Source organism: Silene latifolia, chromosome 11 (assembly GCF_048544455.1).
Source record: "Silene latifolia isolate original U9 population chromosome 11, ASM4854445v1, whole genome shotgun sequence".
In the NCBI taxonomy this organism is placed as follows: Eukaryota; Viridiplantae; Streptophyta; class Magnoliopsida; order Caryophyllales; family Caryophyllaceae; genus Silene; species Silene latifolia.
Genome location: NC_133536.1, coordinates 3,653,282 through 3,679,360, shown reverse-complemented (window position 1 = coordinate 3,679,360; position 26,079 = coordinate 3,653,282). Strand labels below are relative to the sequence as shown.

Below are 26,079 nucleotides of genomic sequence, written 5' to 3'. Positions count from 1 at the left end.
CGCCTCCTTTTGTCAACCGAAATGTTCTACACTGATTAGCAAATGGTTGCAGAGGTAACAGGGACGGGGATGAGATCGTGATGATAAATGCGATGTAGAGCGATAGAGTATAGCTTTTGTTGATGGAAACTTAAGCGAGATTTCTAAGTTCTTAAGTTATAAGACAGTTCTATATACTCCGAGACTTCTAAGTTTTTATATACTCCGAGACTTCTAAGTTCTTACGTTATAAGATAGTTCTATATACTCCGAGACTTAGGCGAGACTTCTAAGTTCTTGTGTTGATGGAAACTTAGGCTGAGACTTCTAAGTTTTTATAGTGATTGCTCCCTCCTTCCTCCAATAACGCCAACTTCCTCCAATAACCCCATAAAGGAGCTCCTTCATCGCTACCTCTTTGCTGACAGGGTTTTTGCTGCCTCTCCCTCCTTCCGGGATTGTAGTTCCTAACAATGGAATAACTCACTTGATCAGCAATATATTGTCCCAATTTTTTCTCAATTTATGTATGTATGTGACTGAGCGAGTCTCTTGTCTCACATCTGTTGCAGACTGCCAGACTCCCACATTCGAAAATGACAGGACACACTAATTGATCATATGCCAAAACACTAAACTTTCCACAATTACATGTGTTGACATTGTGAAGTCCGATACTTGCAGCTAAACAAGATAAATGAGATCCCATTAGGAAACCCCTCTTATTTGATTGTTCTTCAATAAATGACATTGTGTAATTAAAAAAAAAATATGACATTGTGAAGTCCTAAAGTGTATTGATTTTATAGTAGAAAACTCCTCTTATTTGGAGGGTTTATTTGGGTTATGAATTAAAACAAGGGTAAGGGTAGGGGTGGGTAATATAGGTAAGGGACTAAGGGTAGTTGAGGTATCTTAGTTAAATTTAAGTCGGAATGTCGTAAATAGTCAGGTTTAATAGAAACCGTCTGCGTAATCAATATTAGGTGCTATAATTTTTAATTAAGTTGGATTTAAGGTAGTTATTTGTAAAAAAAGAATATATAAGGGGGTTATTGTAAAAACTAGTACATAAAAGGGGTTATTTACAAAAAACAATAATAAATATTCAGATCAAGTTATATTAGGCCGGGTCAATTTGAATTCAGGATTTAAGTTTGCATGTCGGATCGGATTATTCAAACGGGTCAATTTTGTAAAATCTAGCTCCGTATGAAATAAACAGGGTGAGGGCGGATTCTTTATTATTGAGGGACGGTGAGTAGTAGGGCAGAGTACGGATCGGGTATTTGATCCAAAGTGCTAGTTCGGATCGGATATTCACATTAAAAATCCTGAAGTTAGATATCCAATATCCAAACCAAATGTTTCGGATATCCAATGTTCGGGTATCCAAAACAATTGGATCGGATGCGGATATCCATCGGATATCCATACTTTAGAATTTACTTTAAAATTAAGTTTGAAACACGATTATATTCATAGTCTTACATGATGATTTTCTTTAGTATTCTTATTCCAATGTTTTCGACATAAAATTTAAGTACCACCTAGATATTTCTCTAATATTTTAAACATTAATTAAGTTGTTGTATCAAATAAAATTTTATTTTCTCGAAATTATACTAGAAAACTATAGTTTCGGATCGGATCGGATATCCAAATGTTTTAATTCTAATATCTATATCTAAACCAAAACCAAAGATTTCGGATCAGATATCCAAACCAAACTTAACTTTCGGATCAGATATCCAAACATTCGGATCAGATTCAGATCGGCTATCGAATCAGTTTGGATAATCAGATTTTTTGCTCTGCCCTAGTGAGTAGAGAGCAAAACCTAGGTCTCCAGTCCGACGAACTCGTTTTCCAATTCCGTCAATCACCATCCTTAATGTCGCAAGGTAACTGTCTGTTCCCCTTTTTTATTCTTGTTGTTTCTATCCTCCCTTATTTTGCTGTTTATCATCATCATAGTCAGTGGAGGATCTTAGTTGATCGATCAAAGAAAACCATAGGAAGGTCAAAATCGAGCACACTTATAGAGAAGCCAACAGAGCAGTCAACTTATTAGCAAATTCTGGAGTCCATTCTAGTACTATTCCTACGTATTTAAATGTTCCCTTTAAATAATTTGCATCCTATTCTTGAGGTGGATATTTTTGAGGTAGCTATCCCCCGTTTAATAGCTAATAACAATTAATTTCAGGAATTACCCCTCATTCGTACCAAAAAAATCAAACCAATTTACTTTTTTGACTTTGATCAAAATATTTGGCGGAAGTTTATCATAGTAATTATCTCGTATTTACAAAATCAACCCAAAAATATTTTCAATTACACAAAGAATATGACACTACAATCCAATCATGGAGAGATGAAGCTAAGTATATGCTCACCGGGTCATGGCCCAGATGAATTTTTGGGAAAAAATCTACTCTCACTAATTGTTTTGAATTTCTTTTACTTGAATTCGAAATGTAGGTATAATTGATGTTTTGGTCCTAGGTAGAATTTAAACCTAGCGTCGTCTCAGCAATCATGATGATTCCTCTGGGTTTCTGAATCCCTTGCAAATGAACAACCGAAGTACCTTTTTCTACATTAATAAGACGAGCAAATCCCATATGTTTACCCTATATTTGAATGCAACACTTTTCATGGGATATTAATGTAACTCTTGCATATTAGAGTAGATGTTTCTCTTTAACTTGCAAGTGCATCGACTGATAGGTACTCTGATTTAGTACTTAACAACATGTGGAAGAATTAAAATTCAAAATCGAAATAATGAAAGAAATGAAATAATTTTAACATTCATAGATCGCACAAGCTTCTTTTTTTATGCACGACTTATTATTTCTATGAAGTTCACTAGAAACACAGGTGTACGATAATCAGAGAGTTCATCTTCAGTACGCCTGTGTTTAGACAATCCATCTTCGGCGGACGAGTTATTGTTTAAAGGATCAACTTAATCCAGAAAACTTTAAGAGATCATAACTCGTGTTAACGAGTCCATAAAATAATATTTTTTTTTTAAATCGATCATTTTCCCGAGAACTACAATTAAAAAAAAATCATATTTAAATCCGTAACTAGAAGTTATTGTATGCTACTCCCTCCGTCCTGATCATTTGTTGTCCTTTGGTTTTGGCACAAAGACAAAGGAAAGGGGAATGGGCCAATTATTAAATGACAAGTGGAATGAATTGAGTGTGAATGATGAAATTACTCATCAAATTCATTCTTAAAATAGAAAGGACAACAAATGACGGAGACACCCAAAAATGAAAAAGGACAACAAATGACCAGGACAGAGGGGAGTATTTTTATTTTTTTTATTTTTTATTTTTTATTTTTTTTAAAGAAGATGATGCACATAGTTCAAGCACGAGTACAAGAGCACATGCAGAAGCATGCACCATTATTGTCCAACAGTCCATAACACACTTCATAATTGAAGGAAAAAGGACGTTGGATAATAACCAAGATTACCACTCTACAGCCCCTACTTTTTAGACACCCGAAACATCACAAGTCTTGATAACCTCCCCTTAGACGACACACCATACTACCACGAGCCATGTCTTGCACCACATGTCACCGCCTGGTCAAGTGAGTGCCCCCACATGCTCCTGAGCCTGCATGTCCATGTGCCCTTCTTGGGGATTTGCTACACATGCATATCGAACATCCTCTCCATTCAATATACCCTGGACCGGCCCGTCACTTCAGAAGTCCTAGAACACAAACGGTCGCTGACATCCAACCTGGAAAGAACCCACAAGACCTGTGGCACCCAATCTGCTAAGGGTCCATCTGATCAATAGTTCTAGTACACAAATGGTCGCTCAAGGACTCCCCCGAGCTAGGAGTTCCATGCCTTACAGTGTAAAACTTCAAGTCTTGGGCCTGCTGATGAATCCACGTGTCTAGCCCAAGTTGAACCTTCTGATACCACTTGTTGTGCGGAAGCGTGAATATCCCGTGTTGGGCCTCTGCTGCATCCGTGTCCACAACTCATAATAGAACGATATTGTCCGCTTTGGGCCAATCGCTCAGGGATTTACTCTTGGGCTCCTTCCCAAAAGGCCTCATACTATTATAGTTTGTAGACACTTATAAAGATGATATTCCATCTTTATTTTACCGATGTGGGACAAAGATTTGCACCCTACCAGACCGGTTAATTACAGTTCAGGACAAATGGATCGAAATTTAGGTATTTTGTAACTAATTTTCACAACTAAAATGTGATGAGAAATCGAATCCAAACTCATTATTACCATACTTAGAGAATTAAGGAAAGATTAATATCAATATATCATGATAAATTGAATTCAAACTCATTATTATCATACTTGGAGAACTAATGTAGATCCCGCGCAAATGCGCGGTAAATATAGGCATTTTAATTTTTAGTGTATTAGTTTTAAATTTTAGATTTATATCTCGTGAATTTTTATAAAAAATAATTAATATTAAAATTAATGAAAAGAATTGAACAATTTCATGAATTGTGTTTTTTTATGAAAATATTTTAACTACATCAAAAAAAATTTAAAAATCTTTGTTCGGCGCGAAGTTAATAATAGGAGATACAGTTTTTATGTATAGATTATTTTAAATGGAAAATTAGTTTAATAAATGAAAATCTAATTTGTTTCCATATATAAGTTTGAGCACTTTGTAGGGAAAACCTTAGAGAAGTTGTAGGGCGTTTGGTTCGGGGTCTACAGGAAAGGGAAAGGGAATCATGCCCCTCCATTCCCTTTGTTATTGTTTGTTTCACCATTTTTTCCATACTCTTTCTCCTCTCCATTCTCTCCCATACTCCCTAAACCCTCTATTTCCATTCACCTCACCCCCCAAGAGAACGAAATTTCATCCCCCCACCATACATGAGAACTACTATTGTCATACCACACTATCGCCACCACCACCAACTACTGCAATCGCCGCTACCGCCGTCTTCCGCACCGCGCTCGCCGAAACCATGGTCGTGCCAGTCTTCTACCCTCTCTACCCTTGTCGTCCCATCTCCCCACCCCCACAACCACCGCCCAACACACCATTAAAACAGCCCCAAACCCGAAAACCCCTCCCCCACCTCTCTAAACACCAGATCCGATGTTTAGAGAGGTGGGGGAGGGGGTTTTCGGGTTTGGGGGGGCTGTTTAATGGTGTTTCGAGTAGTGGTTGTGGAGTTGAGGAGAAGGAACGAAAAGGGTGGAAGATGGGAAAACGTGGTGTCACGTGGGGGTTGGTGGTGTGACCGGCATCAGGCCGACTTGCCGGCGTCGGGCGGTCACCGGGGTGCCAGCGAGGGGGAGGTTGCTGATGGTCGGTGTTGAGCCTTGGTTGTTGGTGGTTGTAATAGTGGCGCCTGGGTGGTGTATTATGTTAATTTTGTTTACCATTTCTTTACATTTGCAAAACAAACAAGAAGTAACATCAAAGGGGATTTGTTTGCTTTCCTTTTCTTTCCCCCTCATTTCCCTTTCTTGTTTCCATTCTCTTTCCCTTTCCCGTACCAAACGCCAGTATATAATTATATATATATATATATATATATATATATATATATATATATATATATATATATATATAAGAGGGTTTATACTTTTAAAATTTGCACCACATTAATATTTATCAGTTCACTCCATTGTATTTTGATATGAAACAAAAAAAAATTAAATGGAAAACTAATAAAAAAAATTATTTAAGTTGTGAATTTTTTTAGTGAATGTTTTTTTGTCATGAAGCTAATAGTAAATATGTGTCAAGTTATTCTCTACAGTAATAATTATTGCATTACTGAAAAATTTAGCAACTTATACTTTATAATTTAATATCAATTTTATTTTATTTTAATGAAAAAATCATAATTGTGAATTTATTTAAAAAATCAGAGTTTATTTATACGAATATATTCATTGAAAAGATAATAATATAACGAAAGAAAATTTTATTTATTACCTTATTTAGCTAGATGCTTTTTGGAGGGAAAATTAAGAGAAATTTTATTCTCTTAGTAGTAAAGGGATTTATTGATGTAAATTTTTTTCTTTCTTATCATCTTAACATGTGTTTTATTGGGCACATTTTAGAAAAACCTTAAGTAATCAATTATCATATTGTAAACTGTAATTTTTTTTTTATTGTAAACTTAATAATGGTGGTTATTTATGCTAATTAAATATACTTTAATCAACTACTTCGTAGTTTATTTGATTTAAAAATTAAATTTTGATTATTTCAGTTTAAGACCGGACTGAACCGAAAGTAAAGGTTCTAGATAAAAAAAAATTCCTAATATGTTCTCCCTTAATTTTTGGGTATTGCTTTTTCACATACGGATTTTACTCTATCACATACATCATTAACAATTTTAACCTTGTCATTTTTTCATCTCTCACCCAATTGATTTTTTTTCTCCCTTCACTCATCTTCCACCCTCGTCATTTTTTTATCCCTTATTTTAAGAAAAAAAGACAATACAACTAAGTTTAATTAATCTAGTTAATTAATTAAAAATTCAAACTAATCAACAAACACAAGACATACAAAAGAAGTAATAATTACGATTTTAAGGGTAAAAAACAAAGTCAATACAACCTTCATTGTGACACCCCCATACTCCAAGTGCCTTAGCAGGACCACTCAGGTATAGGAACGTCACCATCTCGGTTACCCGAGGCAATGAATATCATATGACAATAAAGAAACGTACTTTAAAAGTAAATATAATTTAAGTGACAACATGTCTCAAACCAAACTGTCTAAAGAAATACAAATCCAAAACCAAACTGTTTAATATCCAAAACTGAACAACTACAACTATCGTCTGACACAGCGGAAGACTCGTCTAATGCCACGTGATGACTCATCCCAGCTAACCCAAATGCCACGTATCAAACCTGCTCAACAACTGCTCACCATCCCCGAATGGATCACCACAGTTTTTAAAACATTAACGGGGTCAGTACTAATTACACAATACAAACCAATAAGAAACAAATGCCAAACAGCTCAATCCACACATCAAAACCCCAGTCTCTATCTCTAAACTCCACACCACTGACTACACACTAAAGTGTGTAGCTCGGCCAGAGTACCCATCGCAACAGATATTCCACACCGCCAGTGGGGGGACCGCAACCGTTCCCACCTAAGCCCCGCTTATCTCATCGAGCGATAAACCCATGTTCCTTAATGTGCACATCCCTTCTGTGGCGGATTCCACAGAAGGCGAATCAAGGGCGTGAAACCACTCCCGCAAGTGACTCCACTCAGCCAGGGACGCATCCCGAATAACACATACAGTTAAACAGTAACCACAATACAACATCAACAACCGTCTAAAACAATCAACAATCACTAACTACAGCACAATCACAACAAATCATGTAATTAATACCGAGTAGGAAAACCCTATCTGGAACAACAATCCACAGACGGTCATAATCAGCTAACCAACATCGTCCTTCACTGAAATTACCTCCTACCAAACATACAATCATACAATCACAATCTGACAACAACAATACTCCCCAAAACCCCCAAATTACCCAATTAGGGTTTTAAACAAACTCAACGAATCGTTATAAAAATTATACAAGAATCTTACCTTTGACGCGACGAACTCGACGGTGTAAAGAACAAGACAATCCGACCGCCTTAGCCTTTGGGATTTGATAGTAACGCGACGAACGAAGACAACGTAACTTCTCTTCTCTTTGAAAGGTTTTAGAAAGGGTGAGAAATGATAAAGAAAGTGACGGAAGGATTAATATACTAATCTCGCGTTATTAACAAATCCCGTCAAAAACAACCCGTAAAATTAACTTACTCGATCGAGTAAGTAACTTACTCGATCGAGTGACCCTTACTCGATCGAGTGCCACACTTACTCGATCGAGTACCCATCAGACAGAACACTGTTTCGTAAAACAACCTACTTACTCGACAGAGTAAGCCCCACTCGATAGAGTTACCCATAGACAGAGAAAACCGTAGTATTACATTCATCAACACCAGTACACCACCGGCCGTCCCCACCCCAATCTGACCACCAGCCGACAACTTAATAACTACACACCACCGTCCCCAGCCAACCACCGTCTCTCAGCCAACCACCGTCTCTCAGCCGACCACTCCCCTCCCCTTGTACTCGTTCCCCCTCCCGACTGGCCCTCCCTCGCACCCCCTCTCCCTGCTCCTACCACCACCAACCACATTGTAACACCCTCGTATACCAAGGTGCCTTATCAAGAACATTTATTAAATAGATTAAGACTTTACATTGTAGGACATCGTGGCAAGATACAACATGAATAACTATAAAGACTACTAAGCATGAGTGACGGTGACATCTATTTCGGTAGCGTGATGACTCGATTCCCTTCCATGTCCCACAAGCATCAAGCATCAAGACTAACTGTACCTGCTAAGCCAACTGCTCACCATCCCCGAATGAATCACCACAGTTTTAAAACACAATATGGGGTCAGTTACTGAACAATCAAGATAAGACAAAGTAAGATAAAGATAAACAGCCGTCACATCACCCATCTCCAACTCTCAATCTCATCACGTCTCATCACGTAACTGACCCTGCCAGTGGGGGATCGCAATCGTACCCACCTAACTCCCGCTCATCAACGAACGATAACCCTGTTCATTAATGTGCACATCCCCTCCTGTGGCGGGCGCCACAGAGGGCGAAACTAGGGCGTGAAGCCACTCCCGTAAGTGACTCCACTCAGCCGAGGACGCACCTCGCGAACATCATCATCAACCATCACAACTCCAACACCAAACTCCAATCCAACAACAACAGATAACCACAATATCAATCGTACAAAAAATTACCACACAAGCTTAAATCAATTAAACAGTAAACCGAGTAGGGAAACCCTACCTTATTGCTAATCCATGAAAATGCATCCAACAACTAGCCAAGCAAGACTACGAGGCGAATCCTACAAATAATAACCACGTCCTATTACTAGATACCCCAAAAAACTACTGAAATACAACAACGAAACAACGCCCTACCTTGAGACGCGGACCGAAGTCGACAATGATGACATCCCGACTCGAAGACTCCAAGCATGAACCATTCTCCCTTCTTGGGTTAGTGTCTAGGCTAGATGAGAGAGTATAGAGAGGTGGGTGATAGGTGGGAGAGAGAGATATTAGGGTTAGAAAGATAGGGAACCGTCGAAAATTAAATAAGGTTTACAAACTTGCGTTTTATAATAACGCGTCAACAACGGTGATACTCGTCGAGTGTTACCACTACTCGGCCAAGTAGCCCCTATTAGGTCGAGTAAACAGATACATAGGTCCTTTATCCTTTCTCCTATCCCCTCCCACGGGTCTTCTCTGGTCAAACGGTCGGTCAAGGGGTCCCTAAACAGGGCGGTTACACACATACCCTCCCCCTGCCCCCCGGTTCGACAATTACCGGCCATCATACAGTCCATGCTCCGACCAGTACCGTCCAACAATTAAACCACCATGCCTTATCAACTTAATTGAAGAACTTAAGAATTATATAAACCCTAGTTTTTGACAAAATAATGTTGATATTGAGGAAAATAAAGCTAAGAGACTCTGTTTTTATTGTGATGAGAAATTTACCTCTAAACACATCTGTAAAAACAAAAGGCAACAGTTTACCTTAGAAAATGAGGAAAAGGAGATTCCTATTGAGGATGAGGATAACTCCCGTGAAAAACAAGAGCCTGGGCAGATAACACAGATTTCCATCCGAGCCCTAACACGTCAATACCAATGTCAAACTATGAGGATACATGGCCAGGTTGGAAGGAAAATCCTAAGCATACTACTGGACACAAGAAGTTCACATAACTTCATTGACATTAGAGTGGCTAAGAAACTTACCTAAACATGGAACCCATACCCAACTTTAATGTATCTGTAGCCAATGAGGGAAGGTTACAATGCTCACACTCAGTATACGGGTTAAGGTGGAAGATTAGAAACACCGAGTTCAGTGCAGACTTCTTTGCTTTACCTTTGGGGAATTGTGATGCAGTATTAGGTATTCAATGGTTGGAAACCCTAGGGGCAATCACCCGGGATTTTAAACACCTCACCATGCAATTTAGCTTTGAGGGAAGAAATCATGTAATCAATGGGCACAATCCATGAACTTAAAAGAGCAGAAACAAGTAGATAAGACTATGGAGAACGAGGGACAGTTAGCTTTGATGCAATTACAGTCAATAGGAGAAGCAGAATTATTTGCTATCTCTCTGACAGGAGAAAGAGATAACTAAGGAGATGTAAGGAAGCTTAAAAGAAAATACTATAAGGTCTTTGAGGAGCCAAAAGGCCTGCCACCATTTAGGGATGGTCATAACCACAAAATAATGCTTAAGGATGGAGCAGAACCAGTTAACATCAAGCCCTACAGGTTCTAGATAAAAATTACTGATTATTTCAGTTAGGGTTTTTTGATAACTACTACCTTTATATTACCATGTTTTAAAAACTACTACCAAAATAATTTTCGCTTAAAAACAACTACCAATAAGTTTGAATTTTTTTAAAAACACTACCAAATCTCATCTTAACTCAACAAAATACAATCTCAGCCATTTATTTTTGAATTTTCATCCTAAGTTGTTAATTTTATCCCTTAAACTAGTTAATTTGATGAAGTTTAAGCAACTTTTTTACCTTAATTACGTTAGATATGTGAATTAGATGAAGCTAATTTAAAGTGATTTTGCCCTAAAATGATAGGCAAACGGTAGTATTTGTAGTGTTAAAGGGATAAAGTTTACAACTTAAGATGAAAATTCAAAAATAAATGGTTAAAATTGTGTTTTATTGGGTTTGGGTGAGATTTGGTAGTGTTTTAAAAAAAATCAAATTTACAGGTAGTAGTTTTTAAACGAAAATTATTTTGGTAGTAGTTCTTAAAACCGTGTAGTACAAAGGTAGTAGTTATAAAAAACCCTCAGTTAAGTACTAAAAGTACAGGTTCTAGATAAAAAAACAATTCCCACTACATTTTCTCTTTATTTTTCGGTATAATACGTGGATTGTTAATAGGTCATTGACCTATTAACAATAAGCTTAGAGACCAACTAAGAGCAACGACTTACATGTCCCATATCTAGGGGTGCTCATTGGGCTGGTGCGGGCCAAGGGCGGGCCGGACTGTGGTAGAGCAGCCCTGGCACGACACTACCATAGGGCAGGGCAGGGCTGGGCTGGGCTGGACTGGGCTGGGCTGGGCTGGGCTGGGCTGGACTGGACTGGACTGGACTGGTTTTGGTCAGGCCAGGCACAACACTATAGTGCCGGGCCGGTTACTTCTTTTTTTAAAAAAACGGGCTGGAAACCGGGCTGGGCTGAAAAACCCAACACTAGCACGACCCATAGTGCTGGCCGGGTCGGTCCGGACCGGGCCATGTACTGGTCGGGCAGCTGAAATCTGGCCCATGAGACCGGGCTGGGCCGAGCTGTGCTAGGCTGACCCTCCATGTTGTTCACCTCTACCCATATCTATGTAATCGAATCAAACCCGACCCGATTACCAGCACTACTAGACTCTATAGTTTATAGCTTTATTATTAGAGTTTTTTGATAACTACTACCTTTGTAGTACACGGTCTTAAGAACTACTACCAAAATAATTTTTGTTTAAAAACTACTACCTGTAAGTTTGATTTTTTTTAAAAACCCTACCAAATCTCATCCAAACCCAATAAAACACAATTTTAACCATTTATTTTTGAATTTCTATCTTAAGTTGTAAACTTTATCCCTTTAGCACTACCAATACTACCGTTTGCCAATCATTTTGGGGCAAAATCACTTTAAATTAGCTTCATCTAATTCACTTATCTAACGTAATTAAGGTAAAAAAGTTGCTTAAATTTCATCAAATTAACTAGTTTAAGGGATAAAATTAACAACTTAGGATGAAAATTCAAAAATAAATGGCTGAGATTGTGTTTTATTGCGTTTGGATGAGATTTGGTAGTGTTTTTTAAAAAATTCAAACTTATTGGTAGTAGTTTTTAAGCGAAAATTATTTTGGTAGTAGTTTTTAAAATAGGCTAATACAAAGGTAGCAGTTATCAAAAAACCCTTATTATTAGGGTAAGAAGTAATTTTAGTTTCCACTGAATCTCCTCCATCTCTACAGAATGACAAGCAACATACAAACCAGGAGATTGACGGGATGGGGAATAAAGAGGATTCTTCCTAAAGAAGATGGAGTTGTTGATGTCAAAAAGCTTGATGTCAAAAAGATGGATTGTTTTATTAAGTTTGCCGCTGCTAAAGCTTTTCCTTCGGTTGTCGGTATCCTTTCTCGTCATCTTCCTTGTAAGTACACTAGACCGTCTTACACTAGTTTATTGTAAAACCGTTTTTCTTTTGTTATTTAGTTCCGCTTTATTGTTTTCATTGTATTCTTTCTTATAGCTAATAATTATTAGCTAATAATGTAATTGTTCATTTATCTATACTTGAATTATGGCTAATAATTATTATAGAATTATAGCTAATAATTACGAAGTATTGTTAAGCTATTTATAGAATTATAGCTAATAATTACGAAGTATTGTTCATGTATTGTTGATGTATTTATAGAATCATAGCTAATAATTACGAAGTATTGTTTATGTATTTATAGAATTATTAGCTTGAATATAAAAATAAATAAGTATAATGTATGTATTCAGATGATATGGCTTATTACCCGAAAGCCCGCCGAGCCTACGGAATCAGCAAAGGTGAAATCAAAAGGCGAGGTGAACTTGTATTTTGGGGTTCTGGTATTATCTATGAATCTCACCGAGATGATGATGATGATGAAACGACACTTAATTATTTTACTAGTATCATTATTTGTCCCGCTATACTCTTCGTTCGTAGTAATGGTCTCGACCCTAGTGATATTCAGGCAAGTAACTTGTGCTTTGTTCGTTTTCATTATAATTATGCACCTCTGCCAAAAGGCAATTCAGAAAGATTTAAACTTGTTTGTTTGGTTGGTTGTGAAGGTTGATGTGTGTCTATGGGATGGTAAGGTATGTCAAGGTCGAGTTATAGCTTGTGATTTCCACTACAACCTTGCTGCCATTCGGATTCAAACCCCCTGCCAGTTGCCAACTGCCACTCTTAGGAATTTGGACGATGTTGTTCCGTTAAATCACACCCCCATACAGCAGAAGCAGCTGCAGCAGCAACACCGACCTCCATTGCGTGCTCATTCTACGAAATTTAACATTTCACCTGAGACTCCCTTAATCACCATTTCCCGCTCTTTGAGACCCCTTAATGCTCATTCTGTTGGTTCCGGTGTTTTCACGTACTTATCGCTCCCAATCGCTACTGCCCTCTTCCTTTTTCAATCTTCTTCTTCTCTTTTTCTTCACTAAGCTGATATATATCTCTTTGTTCAGTACACTTGGGTGGAACAAAGAATTGGATTACAGCGAGCTTTATTGGGTCAAGGACAACAACCATCCAGTAATAGCCCCTTTTTTTGTCTTACTTTTACATCACTTTGTTTCTAAGATCTCTAATGTTGAACATGTCTTTGTACATTGTTCTAGCTTACCGTCCATTCCGTTCAAATATAGCGGTTTATCTAACTAACATATTTTCTTTTAGGAGGATAAAGGAGGAGCTGTCATCAACTATCTAGGAGAAGTTATTGGACTCATGTTCTATAAGTCTTCTTTCTTACCGATTAACTTAGTTTCAACTTGGTGGAGAAATTTTAAAAGTTGCCGGTGAGTTACTATTTCATTTCCAAGTATCAATATGGCGATTGTTTTTAGATAAAAGCAACAATTGAATTGTACTTCACTAAGTTAGGAAGGCTACTATTTTGGGACAACCTACTATGGAAATGAGACGATAAAAAATCGACTGATGGAGTACCTATGGACTTATGGATGACTCATTGCTAGCAATTAAGGTCTTTATATTTTGAGAAATCTGATTTCGATTCTGTTCCGATGGCACTAGTTTTTGCTGCTAATTGTTCTGAGTTTAAAGTTATGCACTCTCCATTCAACAGTCTTTTTGAGGCTCTGTTTGATCTTTAACTTATATATGGCCAAGATCTTTACTCTATGCAATTCTGCTTGGAATCGACAACCGGCTTACAAGTCTTTACCCTAATAAAATGTCTGAGCAACATACATTCAAGTCGTAAGATTTAGCCATTATGAGATTGTCCCACTAGTCATGATCTCTAAAACTCAAGTAAGACGGCATCAGTGTTCGAGTGTGTTCCTTATTTCATCAGTAGCTTCCTCAAATAGGTAGTGTAGTCAGAGTGTGGTAACAGTGGGTGGTCCATGTTTCTTCTTGCTACACACATTATAGTCATCTGAGATAATGCCATCACTTTTACATCTTCGAGTGTACATATTTTCTTTCTTACCATCATGAACTAGTAACATTTCTTATCTCTTTGTAGTGTCGTCACTTTTTTCTTAATTATCTGAGTTTTTTTGGTTGAAATATAATTCTGACCCCGTTAGTTTGTTTTGCCATCTAATAATCAATTCCTGAAATAAATCTTAATTTGTCCAGTTGAGACCTTGTCCCGTTGCGCTCTCTCTCTTTCATTTTTGTGCAAATTCGAAGCTTTCCAATGTGTGTTTACATATCGTATGACTTTTATGAATTTTTCCTTTCTATACATAAATTTTCATCTAGTTCTCTGTGCCTTAAACCTGAATTTGTTATTTTTTTTTTTGGCGTAGGCAATATCATCGGCCTTGCATTGGTATGAAATTTGTCAATCTTCATGCCACTCGTACTAAATCTACTAATTATTTGAGAAAGTTTTTGGCTGTGTTCCCCGATGTCACTGGAGGTGTTGTTGTCACAAAGGTATATTCTTATCATTGCAACATCAACAGTCAAGAACTTATTTTCCTTGGTTTATTTACTTATTATCATGAACTTTGAATTACTGGAATTTGTGGCTTAAATTTTCTCCCATACTATCCATATGTTTGCCATTTTCATTTTTCTTTTTGCAATGTGCCTTTTTCGTGGGTCTGGTTGGGGAGTAGATTGAGAAAAAAAAAAAAAAGATTCAGGCATTTGCTTTATTAATTATGGTGCTTGTCAATTGGATAGACAATTGCTATTCCGTTCAGCCTTGTTTATTTTTTTTTATTTTTTATTTTTTATGGTTTATGAATGATCTTCTGTCGAACCAATGGACCTGTCCTTTTGACGGTGTTGGACCTCTTTCTTATTTTCTTGAGTCTTGGTGTAGAGGGATTTCCGTATCTTATCTGGGCTGTGTCCTTTGGGAGTTTGGGTCTGTTTTGGAAAATAATTCTAGAGCTGTTTTTTTTTCTAGAAATCTCTCTTTGAGCAAACAGGTGTCTTCAAGGTAAGCTAATGACCCTCACTCAAAAAGACTGGAGCCTTTTTTTTTTCTCATTACACATTTATTTTGTATGAAAAATGAAAGTGGTATTATGAAACTAGTTAAGAATAAATTCAGGAACCTTCTTTTTTTTTTTTTTTTTTTTTCAGGAACCTCTATGAAAAATGAAAGTGGTATTATTGTCCTTCGTGATATCCGTCGGCGTCCACCTTTGAACCCAGCCCATTCAACATCGACCTCGTCTCCCCTAGCTACCACTCTCCCTTACCGCCCACTCACCTCACCATACAACATGAGAATGTCTCTCACCAGCCAGAACCAAATATGGAAACCTTCGGACTACCGCCAACTTTTGAGGTCACTAATTGCCAGTAAGGTCGTCACTGACCAGTTCTAGCCGACCCCCTTCCATCTGACTCTGTTCCTATCTCTCAAATCCATTGTCTCTCACAACCGTGAATAATTAACATGTGAAAATAATTAACATGTGAAAATGCGAAATTTGGAAGATAGTATACAATAGCATGTGAAAATAATAGGACAAAGGGAGGGATAAACAGGGATTTTAGTTCTTATCTTGGTCTTCGTGTATTAAGAAAATGTTAACTATTGACGGTTAGGACTCAAGGAAGTATATTCTAAAACAGTTCCTATACCCGCAGCTTCATTTTCGGTTGATATTTGACAGTTATCTTTTTTTTTTCCTTCTTTAAATTGTTGACTGAAAGATCTCATGAGGCATTTGTGATCTCATCTTTTTCCGAGCATATGGTTTTAGTAGGTATCAAAAGGTAATTCATCTTACACTAATTATAGTTGATGATAATCATAGGTTGTGCTTTTGCAGGCTTTGGGCTGATGTTCCTATTATATTTTAATCGTCCCTTGTTTGTCTCTGAAACAGGCTGCAAAGGATTCAGCAGCGTATGCTTCCGGTATACGCTGTAACGATGTCATAGTAAAATGTGATGGCAAATTAGTCCGCAGTTCGTTGGAGGTATATTTCCATCTGTAGCTCCTGCCATGGCAAGCTGCCTCTTTTTGTTGAACAAAATGATAATGATAATGCTAAGTCTCTGAGGTCGGTTCTAACAAATGTTTTATTACTCCTTTCTCCTCTGGACTGCTGATTCTGTTCTTTAGTTAGTCCATAGGTCAGTCTCTGAGTTCTATTGTGATAAAAAAACACGAATACAAAACCCATGATGATTCTTTCCAGCTTTAGCTTAAGATAAAATCACACGAGTTATTGATTATCAAGGATGACATCATGGATATGTTTCTTAATTTTCAACTCATTTTCGCTGGGTAGTTTGGCAACACGGATGCTTCTGGACTCTGTATTTCATAGACTGTCTTATTTGCTGTGCTAATTTTGCATTTTACATATTTTTACTCCATGCATCTCAGTAAGCATGGTTTTTTTTTTCATCTATTCATTGTACTCGTCGTTGGTAGAAAATTGTGTGCATCCCTTGTGTGATTGGTGACAACTAGGTAATTTCCTTCCAAGGTACCGAGATAATCATACTTGCATGATTGCATACATTGATGATGTTAACATCACCTAACTAACTGCTTTATTTCCTTCCAGTTATTCGAGATAGTATGGAACAAAGTTGGAATAGAATATGTTGAGCTTAAGGTTTTGAGAGTGAGCAACGGTGAAACTCTGGAGCTAAGTCTGAAGGTTGAACAGACTCCCCCAGATAAATTCTATCAGTAAGTTCTTTTCAAGTAGTTTAACGTATCTCACCCCGCTCCCTCATGATACTCTGATAATAAGATCTTCCTTATCTCTAATTTTGTGGGTGTTTTTTTTTTAACAGGTGGAAGAAAACTTCTTGGAATATATTAAAGCATCAGATCCTTTTGACGCTTGGGCATACGGCTAAATGATTGATTGATGAAGCCTACTCTGCAACACTCTTGGGGTTCAAGAGTAGTTTGTTCTTTTGAAGAATTAGTTTTGGTGGCGCCGGTCGTGCCCGGGTTTTGTCGATATTTATGAGTAACATCTTGCTAATGTATATGATGAATTCCAAGTGTCAAAATGTTCACTGAAGCCCATAGTTCCTAGTTTAGTTATAATGTCATTGGGTATTTGGGCCAATGGTCTGCGTTATTAGGACTTATGAAGGCTCTCTTCATGGACACCTTTTATATTTATGAGTAACACCTTTCTATTGTATAACGCCTCCTTTTGTCAACCGAAATGTTCTACACTGATTAGAAAATGGTTGCAGAGATAACAGGGACGGGATGTGATCGTGATGATGAATGCGATGTAGAGCAATAGAGTATAGCTTGTGTTGATGGAAACTTAGGCGAGACTTCTAAGTTCTTACGTTATAAGACAGTTCTATATAGAGACTTCTAAGTTTTTATATACTCCGAGACTTCTAAGTTCTTACGTTATAAGATAGTTTTATATACTCTGAGACTTAGGCGAGACTTCTAAGTTCTTGTGTTGATGGAAACTTAGGCTGAGACTTCTAAGTTTTTATAGTGATTGCTCCCTCCTTCCTCTATTAACACCTTTTATATTTATGAGTAACAACACCTTTCTATTGTATAACGCCTCCTTTTGTCAACCGAAATGTTCTACACTGATTAGTGATTACCGATTGATTACACCTGAGAACAAGAGTTAGCTCAAGTGGTAAGACCTTTTTTTGGGGGTTTAATTCCCACCCATGACATAATGCGCTAATTTGAACCAAAAATAACTCTGTATCGATACACCATGGTACATAATTTTGATTTAACCTTGTCAATTTATCTGCTATTAAGTTTTTTGTCAAAAACTACCTTATATTTAGGGGTATTTGTAAAAAAACTACCTTATATTATTTTTGTTGCTTTTAACTACCTTTGTTTTCTTTTTTTGGTCATTAACTACCTGTGCTGAAAATCTGACGAGATTTGATCAGTTTAGTGACATTAACGTATCTCACATGACTTTGTTAACATCAGACAACAATTACCAAGTACGACCAAACTGTAATTTAACTTCAGATGTTTACATATGTCAATAACAACTACAAATATTCACTAAAGTTGAGTGTAAGTACATCTTGACTTCCTAAAATCGGACCTACGCAAGATTAGAGTAAGAAAAGACTCTTGTGAAATAAGTTAATGCCGTAAAATTCACCAAATATGTCTAGAATCTTGGCGCAGGTAGTTATTAACCAAAGATAAAGAAAATAAAGGTAGTTAAAAACAAAAAAAATTAATGTAAGGTAGTATTTTTACAAATACCCCTAAATATAAGGTAGTTTTTGACAAAAAACCCATGTTTTTATTCAATATATTCATAGAACAATCTTCGGCGCTAAGACGGATAGTGTTCGTCTACAATGAGAATTTGTGTTCGTAGAAATATTTTGATAGCGTAATGTTTTATATTGATAATTTTCATATTTAAATATATTAATATTCATTATAAGATAATTCGGATCACCTTATATGATTATGCCTATTATCAACTTATTTATGGATAATAATAACTTTATAATAATAAATATCGGATCAAGTTATATTAGGTCGGGTCAATTTGAATTCAGGATTTAAGTTCGCATGTCGGATGGGGTTATTCAAACGGGTCAATTTTGTAAAATCTAGCTCCGTATGAAATAAATGGGGTGAGGGCGGATTCTTTATTATTGAATATTGAGGGACGGTGAGTAGAGAGAGAGAGCAAAAGAATAACAAGCAAAACCTAGGTCTCCAGTGCGACGAACTCGTTTTCCAATGCCGTCAATCACCAATTCACCACACTTAATATCGCAAGGTAACCGTCTGTTCCCGTTTTTTATTCTTATTGTTTCTATCCTCCCTTATTTATTTTGCTGTTTATCATCATCATCATCATCATCATAGTTAAGTCAGTGGAGGATCATCCACCCTTAGTTGTGCTCGGAGTTTGAGTTTTCGTATTTTAGTGTTAAATTATCATCCCCCATCCCCACCCACTTCAATGATTAAGCTTTAAATAATATCCGCCAGTGATGGGCCGATTTAAACCATCACCCCATTAATCGTCTTACTTTTTTGTATACTAATTAATTTATTAATTTATATTTATAAGGATTGAGAAAGAAGAAACGTGTAGAACATGTTGCGGGATCGAAAGCTATACTTGATAACTTAGAGATGGACCTAACTGCCAAAGCTTCACCTTGGCTCGTTTCCATCTTTTCTTATCATGTTCCTGGTTAGTTACAATTACGTCTCAATCATTTCTTTAACTTTAAATTATATAAAAGTAGCGCTTTTTATTCCGTCTATGTCCATTTGTTCTTACGGTTAAATTTGATCTAATAGATGATATGGCGGAGCACGAAACAGGAACACAAATATATGTCTACAAAAAAAGCCGAGGAGATGAGATTATATTTAGGGGGTCTGGGATTATAGTAGAATGCGAGCAACTCGTGGGTGGTAAATATTCTAATATTATATTGACCGCTGCATCTCTATTTGAACGCACAAATGGCGTCTTACCTCATCAAGTTAAGGTTGATGTGTATTTATCAGACGGTAAATTATTCAAAGGTCGAGTCATTGCTTGTGATTTTCACTACAATCTCGCTGCAATCCGAATTGTATCCTATTTTCCGATACAAACTGCCACTTTTAAGTCTTTGGATGATACCCTTTCTATTTATCCTACTCATGGACTTCAGCAAATGCTTCCTCATTCTAACTTATTTAAGATTGTTCCCGGAACCAAGATTATTAGGCTTGTTCATAGTTATCAACCCGCTGGCCGTCTTTCTATTTCTTCTGGTGTTTTCAGGTATCGTACAGACACTTTAGTTCAATGAAAAATGTTGGCTCAGAGATACTTCGGATTGTATCCTACTTTCCGATAAAAAAATGCTTTTCTTACCGTCTTCTCTTGTTTTTTGTTCAGTGATACTTTTAAGAGAACTTTATTGAATTGCAATGAGCTCTATTGGGTCAAGCATGCCAACGCAAATGTTGTAATCTCGCTTCTCTTACTCTAACATTTAGCTTCCGGACGTACATGGTGCATTGGAGTAGTTTACTAACTAAAATTTTATATCTCGATCGATAGGATAGATGTGGGGGACCTGTTACGAACTACTCTGGAGAAGTCATTGGTATTGGTTTTTATAGACAACCATTTCTACCAGCAAACATAGTTTCAAGGTGGTGGGAGCATTTTAAAAGTTGTGGGTGAGTAATTGCTTCAGTTTTGCACTTCTGTCCAAGTTTGTCATTTGAGTAATTTCTACAGATGGATCTCAGTCACCTTCTGGTGTATTCTGAGTGCATCCTATTTGCCATTTATTCATTTTTTTTTTCATTTTATAATTTACATTTCTGAATCCTTGCATGAAGATTTTCTGCTGTCGTTCTTTAATAAACGATTTCATATAATAATTTCCTGTTATTAACATGTTTATTGTTTCTAATTTATTGATGTAGGCAATACCGTCGACCTTGGCTTGGCGTGGAAGTTGCCAATCTTTACTCTTCAAATCTAGAGTTTCTGGAGCATTTTATGATGAAGTTCCCTAATATCTCCACAGGTGTTGTTGTGGCAGAGGTATGTTCTTGATCGTGTTGCTTTATCAATTTGATGACTCATTTCGTGGTAACTTAGACATTAAAAGATGAAGAGATGGGGAGGGAAAGGGGCTACACTGGCGTCCCGTGGTTCCAACGGGTCAGAAGTAAGATGGTTATGCTGAGCCTGGTGGCGGCAGGCTGGCCGGGAGGAGTTGTTTGGCCTAGCCGTAAAGTTGTAGAGGTGATGTCACAATGGGTAATGGAGGACCTGAGGGTCAAACTAAAGGAAAAGGAAGAAAAGGATAGTTTTGTAATTTGACAGCCAATAATAGCAAACTAATTGTCGATAAGTAGCATTTCACGTAATATTACGTTCCTTTGGTGTCAATGGCTATGTCGAGCAGTGAAAAGGTGATAGGGTGGGATGGTATGTTGTGCATGAATACCTTAAACTTGTAAAGAGTAAGACTGTCCTTATCGCAAGTCTCTAGATGAGTCTTGAGCTAAGACTTGCGTTAGGGTTGAAGAGTTTTTTGTGGGTTTTGAGTTTAATTTTGGATTTCTTAGACCCATCTCAAGACTCGTGAATGTGAGTGAAATAGCGGATCCTATATATTATGTTCGAATGTTTTGACGAGTCTGAGGGATAAGGTTGGAAAATAAGTTTAGTCTAAACTGAGTCATAAGAATATAATTAATAATTTTGTTAGTTTAAGACTTATTTTGGGACTGGGATTATGATAGTTTAATGTCTAATAACTTATTTCAGGAACGCCTTTTCTATTTTTTTTTCCCCCCGGTGCGGTTAGGAAGCTGATCAGGATGCTAAAACCTGCCATTATAATAAGTAGAATACTTCTGTAAGATTATGACCATGTATGTCTCTATCTAACCGTGGTTTAAACAGGTCACGCAGGACTCGCCAGCATCTTGTTCTGGAATACGCCCTAAAGATGTTATCGTAGAATGCAATGGGAAGGTGGTCTCCAGTAAATTACAGGTAAATTGACAATCTTTTTTATTTATGTAGGTAGATATTCTCCTGCACAATCCTCTTCTATTGGTTTATAGATGGAAATATTCTCTTGTACACTTAGTACTTCTTATTGAGACCATTTCTTTAGAGACTTTGCGCACTTGGTAATTGGTATTACTCTATATTTGTCAGTTTTTTGACGTGATCTGGGATATGGTTGGGAAATCAGTAGAGTTCAATATATTAAGAGAAAGTACCGGCGAAAAGCTCAAGCTATGCTTGATTGTTGGAGATACTACCCCAGATAAATTCTACAAGTAAGTTTAGACGTTTTTTTTTTTTTTTTTCTAATTAGATACGCATCTCTTTACGAACCTGATTGTGTATTTAGAGGCTACAAGTCGACAGCTAGCTTTAATAGCTTGCTATTCTAATAATAATGAGAGTTAATTACTTTTCAGGTGGCGGCGACCTGATTGGATAGCAATTAGCAAGAAGCAGAACATGCTTACAGTTACACCTGACGATTTTGTATGTTTGAGAAATCTTAGTCTCGATTATGAACGTCGATTATGAACGTATTATTGTGTGTTAGCGACTACTCATAGTGGTGCGGTGTGTGTATTTTTACGTATGAACAACCTTGTATTAACTAGATAACTAGGGTAACGGTGTTGACTAGCATGAACACTCTGTCAAACAGTCGATCATCTATGCATTGTTTTAATTAGTGTTCTCCTGACTACATGTACAATGTCCCGCCGCTTTATATAGTTATGCAAGTATCCGGTTTGAATCCAGATTGAACGATACTAAGGAATGAGTAGATATTTAATGAGTGGTTAGTGGTAGGGAGAGTATAGCTATCAAACGAACGAGTAAAGATCATTATTATTTCTTCGAAAGAAATGAGATTCCATTACCTCTCTAATACTCCCTCCATACCAGACAAATGGTAACGTAAAAATGGGAGTTTTTAAGAAAAAAAAGGTAAAAGCAAGGGTAAAGAGGGAAAAAATTAGGGGGGTATGTAATTGTGGGTTTAATTGTAGGTTTATAGGTGGGTATGTAATGACATTTTGTGTAAATATCAAAAAGGTATAAGGATAACTTGGTAATGTTGTGGACCAAATAAGGAATGTTTTCATTGGTGTGGTACAGCCGTATTAGGTAAGTGTTACCATTGGTCTGGTATGGAGGAGTAGTTCATTTTTAGTTTTGAATTTGATCGGATTATCGTAATTTGATTAAGAGAAAAAAATGCTTAATAAGTTAAATGAAAATCAATAATATAATATTTCTCATCCTCTCCCCAAATAATATTCTTGATGAGCTTCATTAATAAATTAATAATTTGCATTATAGTTGCTTTATACTCGCCGATTATTAAATAAACCGTACTATTATTACTATTTTATAAAATTATTTTTGTGTTGAAAATAATTTATTAAATTATGTAATCAAAATCAAAACCATTTGAAATATATTTTGAACAAAATAAAATAAAATTCGGATGAAATTATAGTGTATAAATGGGTGATGAGTATAATTAACCGATACGAATTAAAATCTCAACCTATTCGGACGGATATGGCCTATAGCTCAAGGGTACTTAGACGGGTGCAAGAATTAGTTTTTCTTGACAATAACAAATATTACGATAAAAAACCGACCCAATAAATGTGGACTAAACCCGAAATCCATGTCCATCACTAAGTGGACTCTAGCTACGACTCCGTGATAGGCTCAGTGCTCACGACCTGATTTCCGACAAAATCCACATAGACACGGGAAAAAAACACACCATGAGTTAGCCCAAGAAACTTTCTGCGCGATTTTCAGAGAATTTTGTTCCGGTATCCTGGAATCCCGAAAAATCATGTATTATTATACACTTCAATTTGAGCTGTTTGGGAGGTCGTACTGGACCCTGTTTTTCTTTCTCCCGGTTTTTTTATCACACGTCCGAGGTCATTTTAGGAGTTAACCTATTCGATTTCAGCCTCAGATAACGAGTATTAATACATTTGTCACGATTATCCGAGGTTCGACGAATGATAGTTAATGGCATACAAGCACGACAACACCCTCAAATGTCTTCCGTTGCTACTCAAATTTTGCGTGGCCGCTTTATCTGACCCGAGGAACATTTTGCGCGATTTCCGGAGAATTTTGTTTCGGTACCCAGGAACCCGAAAAGCCGTGTGTTATACACATCAATTTGAGCCGTTCGGGAGGTCGTACCAGACTCTGTTTCTTTTTCTCCCGATTTTTTTATCACGCGTCCGAGGTTATTTCAGGAGTTAACCTATTCGATTTCAGCCTTGGATAACGAGTATTAATACATTTTTCACGATTATCCGAGTTTCGACGTATGCTGGTTTATGGCACCGAAATGTCTTCCGTTGCTACTCAAATTTTGCGTGGCCGCTTTATCTGACCAGAGGAACTTTCTCCGCGATTTCCGGAGAATTTTGTTCCGGTACCTTTGAATCCCGAAAAACCGTGTATTACACCCTTTAATTTCAGCCGTTCGGGAGGTCGTACCGGACCCAGTTTCTTTTTCTCCCGGTTTTTTTTTTATCACGCGTCCGAGGTCATTTCAGGAGTAAACCTATTCGATTTCAGTCTCGGAAAACGAGTATTAATACATTTTTCACGATTATCCGAGGTTCGACGAATTCTGGTTTATGGCATACCGGCACCCCCAAATGTTTTCCATTGCTACTCAAATTTTGCGCGGCCGCTTTATCTGACCCGAGGAACTTTCTGCACGATTTCCAAAGAATTTTGTTCCGGTTCCCATACAATCCCGAAAAACTGTGTATTATACTTCAATTTGAGTGTAACACCCCCATACTCCAAGTGCCTTACCAGGACCACTTAGGTATAAATATGTTACCATCTCGGTGCCCCGAGGCAATGATAATCATAAGACAATAACGAAACAATGTTTAAATAGTATAAAGTTAAGTGAAAGATTACAATCCGAAAACCAAACATAATGTCTGACAACAGCGGAAGACTCTTCTAACTGCAAGTGATGACTCATCCCAGCTAGCCCATAAGTACCATATCAAACCTGCTCAACAACTGTTCACCATCCCCGAATGGATCACCACAGTTTTTAAAACAATAAACGGGGTCAGTACTAATCACACAATTTATATAATTCAACAACACAACAAACAACACAGCTCAATCGTCACAGATATACTCCGAACTCCATCACCAACTCCACAATACTGACTACACACTAAAGTGTGTAGCCCTGCCAGAGTGCCCATCGCAACAGGTCACTCCTCGCCGCCAGTGGGGACCGCAGCCGTTCCCACCTAAGCCCCGCTCATCTCTGTCGAGCGATAAACCCAAATCCATTAATGTGCACATCCCTTCTGTGGCGGGTTCCACAGAAGGCGAATAATGGGCGTGAAGCCACTCTCGCAAGTGACTCCACTCAGCCAGGGACGCAACCCCGAAGAACACAGACAGATACAAACAATTGCAACTACTAATCAGCAATCAAAACCAACAACCTTCACAATACTCGTATGATAACAATCAACAATCACAAATCACCACCAACACATTATGGGTCTAATACTGAGTAGGGAAACCCTACCTGGAATGTAATACAGTCAGACGATCTCAACAGCTGTTATCAAAAAGCCTCTGTTACGAATTCTCCTCCTAACATAACATCACATACATCATTAACCACATAAAACTAACACAAATCCCCAATTCCCAAAATTAGGGTTTAACAAGACTTAATTAAATGTAACAAATTCGGTACGTAGATCTTACCCTTGACGCAAGGATCACAAAGATGTAAAGAAAGATGAATTCCGACTTTCCAAGCTCCGGGATTTGTCAATAATGCGATGAATGCGAAGTACGTAGATTGAAATCTCTTTTGAAAGTAATTAGGTTTGTAAAAGCGTATTATGAAAGTGACGGAAGTGTTTATATATTAATTCGCATTATTAACAAAACCCGATAAAACATTACCCGTAAACCGGACTACTCGATCGAGTAACTGACGTACTCGATCGAGTGCTGCCTACTCGATCGAGTACCAAGGCTACTCGATCGAGTACCCTACAGGTCAGAAACTATTTTAAATCGCAAAACACCCTTACTCGACAGAGTAAGGCACACT

General features: G+C 37.4%; 2 protein-coding genes across 3 annotated transcripts; both read left to right on the top strand.

Annotated features, from left to right (window-relative positions):
* Nucleotides 1–12,117: 12,117 nt before the first annotated feature.
* LOC141610668 (putative protease Do-like 14) lies at nucleotides 12,118–17,607 on the top strand. Its single transcript, XM_074428872.1, has 9 exons — nucleotides 12,118–12,357; nucleotides 12,717–12,937; nucleotides 13,038–13,345; nucleotides 13,440–13,506; nucleotides 13,651–13,772; nucleotides 14,757–14,886; nucleotides 16,302–16,394; nucleotides 16,992–17,119; nucleotides 17,227–17,607. Exons 1-9 carry the CDS (start codon nucleotides 12,177–12,179, stop codon nucleotides 17,294–17,296), a joined length of 1,320 nt encoding a protein of 439 aa, XP_074284973.1. The 5' UTR covers nucleotides 12,118–12,176; the 3' UTR covers nucleotides 17,297–17,607.
* A 1,425-nt stretch (nucleotides 17,608–19,032) lies between these two features.
* LOC141610667 (putative protease Do-like 14) lies at nucleotides 19,033–22,662 on the top strand. Of its 2 annotated transcripts, none has more exons than XM_074428869.1 (9): nucleotides 19,033–19,193; nucleotides 19,491–19,616; nucleotides 19,727–20,201; nucleotides 20,319–20,388; nucleotides 20,484–20,605; nucleotides 20,858–20,978; nucleotides 21,849–21,941; nucleotides 22,110–22,234; nucleotides 22,379–22,662. In XM_074428869.1, exons 1-9 carry the CDS (start codon nucleotides 19,154–19,156, stop codon nucleotides 22,491–22,493), a joined length of 1,287 nt encoding a protein of 428 aa, XP_074284970.1. In that variant the 5' UTR covers nucleotides 19,033–19,153; the 3' UTR covers nucleotides 22,494–22,662. The 2 variants fall into 2 exon arrangements, with proteins under 2 accessions (XP_074284970.1, XP_074284972.1); XM_074428871.1 differs by having other exon boundaries at nucleotides 19,040–19,193; nucleotides 20,319–20,385.
* Nucleotides 22,663–26,079: the final 3,417 nt, after the last annotated feature.

Bases quoted from the DNA above. Each gene is read 5' to 3' on its own strand.
- LOC141610667 (XM_074428869.1), top strand. From the start codon at position 19,154: ATGCCGTCAATCACCAATTCACCACACTTAATATCGCAAG. The intron at 20,202-20,318 runs GTATCGTACAGA...TTTTTTGTTCAG, and splicing joins ATTTCTTCTGGTGTTTTCAG to TGATACTTTTAAGAGAACTT. The intron at 20,979-21,848 runs GTATGTTCTTGA...TGGTTTAAACAG, and splicing joins CAGGTGTTGTTGTGGCAGAG to GTCACGCAGGACTCGCCAGC.
- LOC141610668 (XM_074428872.1), top strand. From the start codon at position 12,177: ATGACAAGCAACATACAAACCAGGAGATTGACGGGATGGGGAATAAAG. The intron at 12,358-12,716 runs GTAAGTACACTA...GTATGTATTCAG, and splicing joins CCTTTCTCGTCATCTTCCTT to ATGATATGGCTTATTACCCG. The intron at 13,346-13,439 runs GTACTTATCGCT...CTCTTTGTTCAG, and splicing joins GTTGGTTCCGGTGTTTTCAC to TACACTTGGGTGGAACAAAG.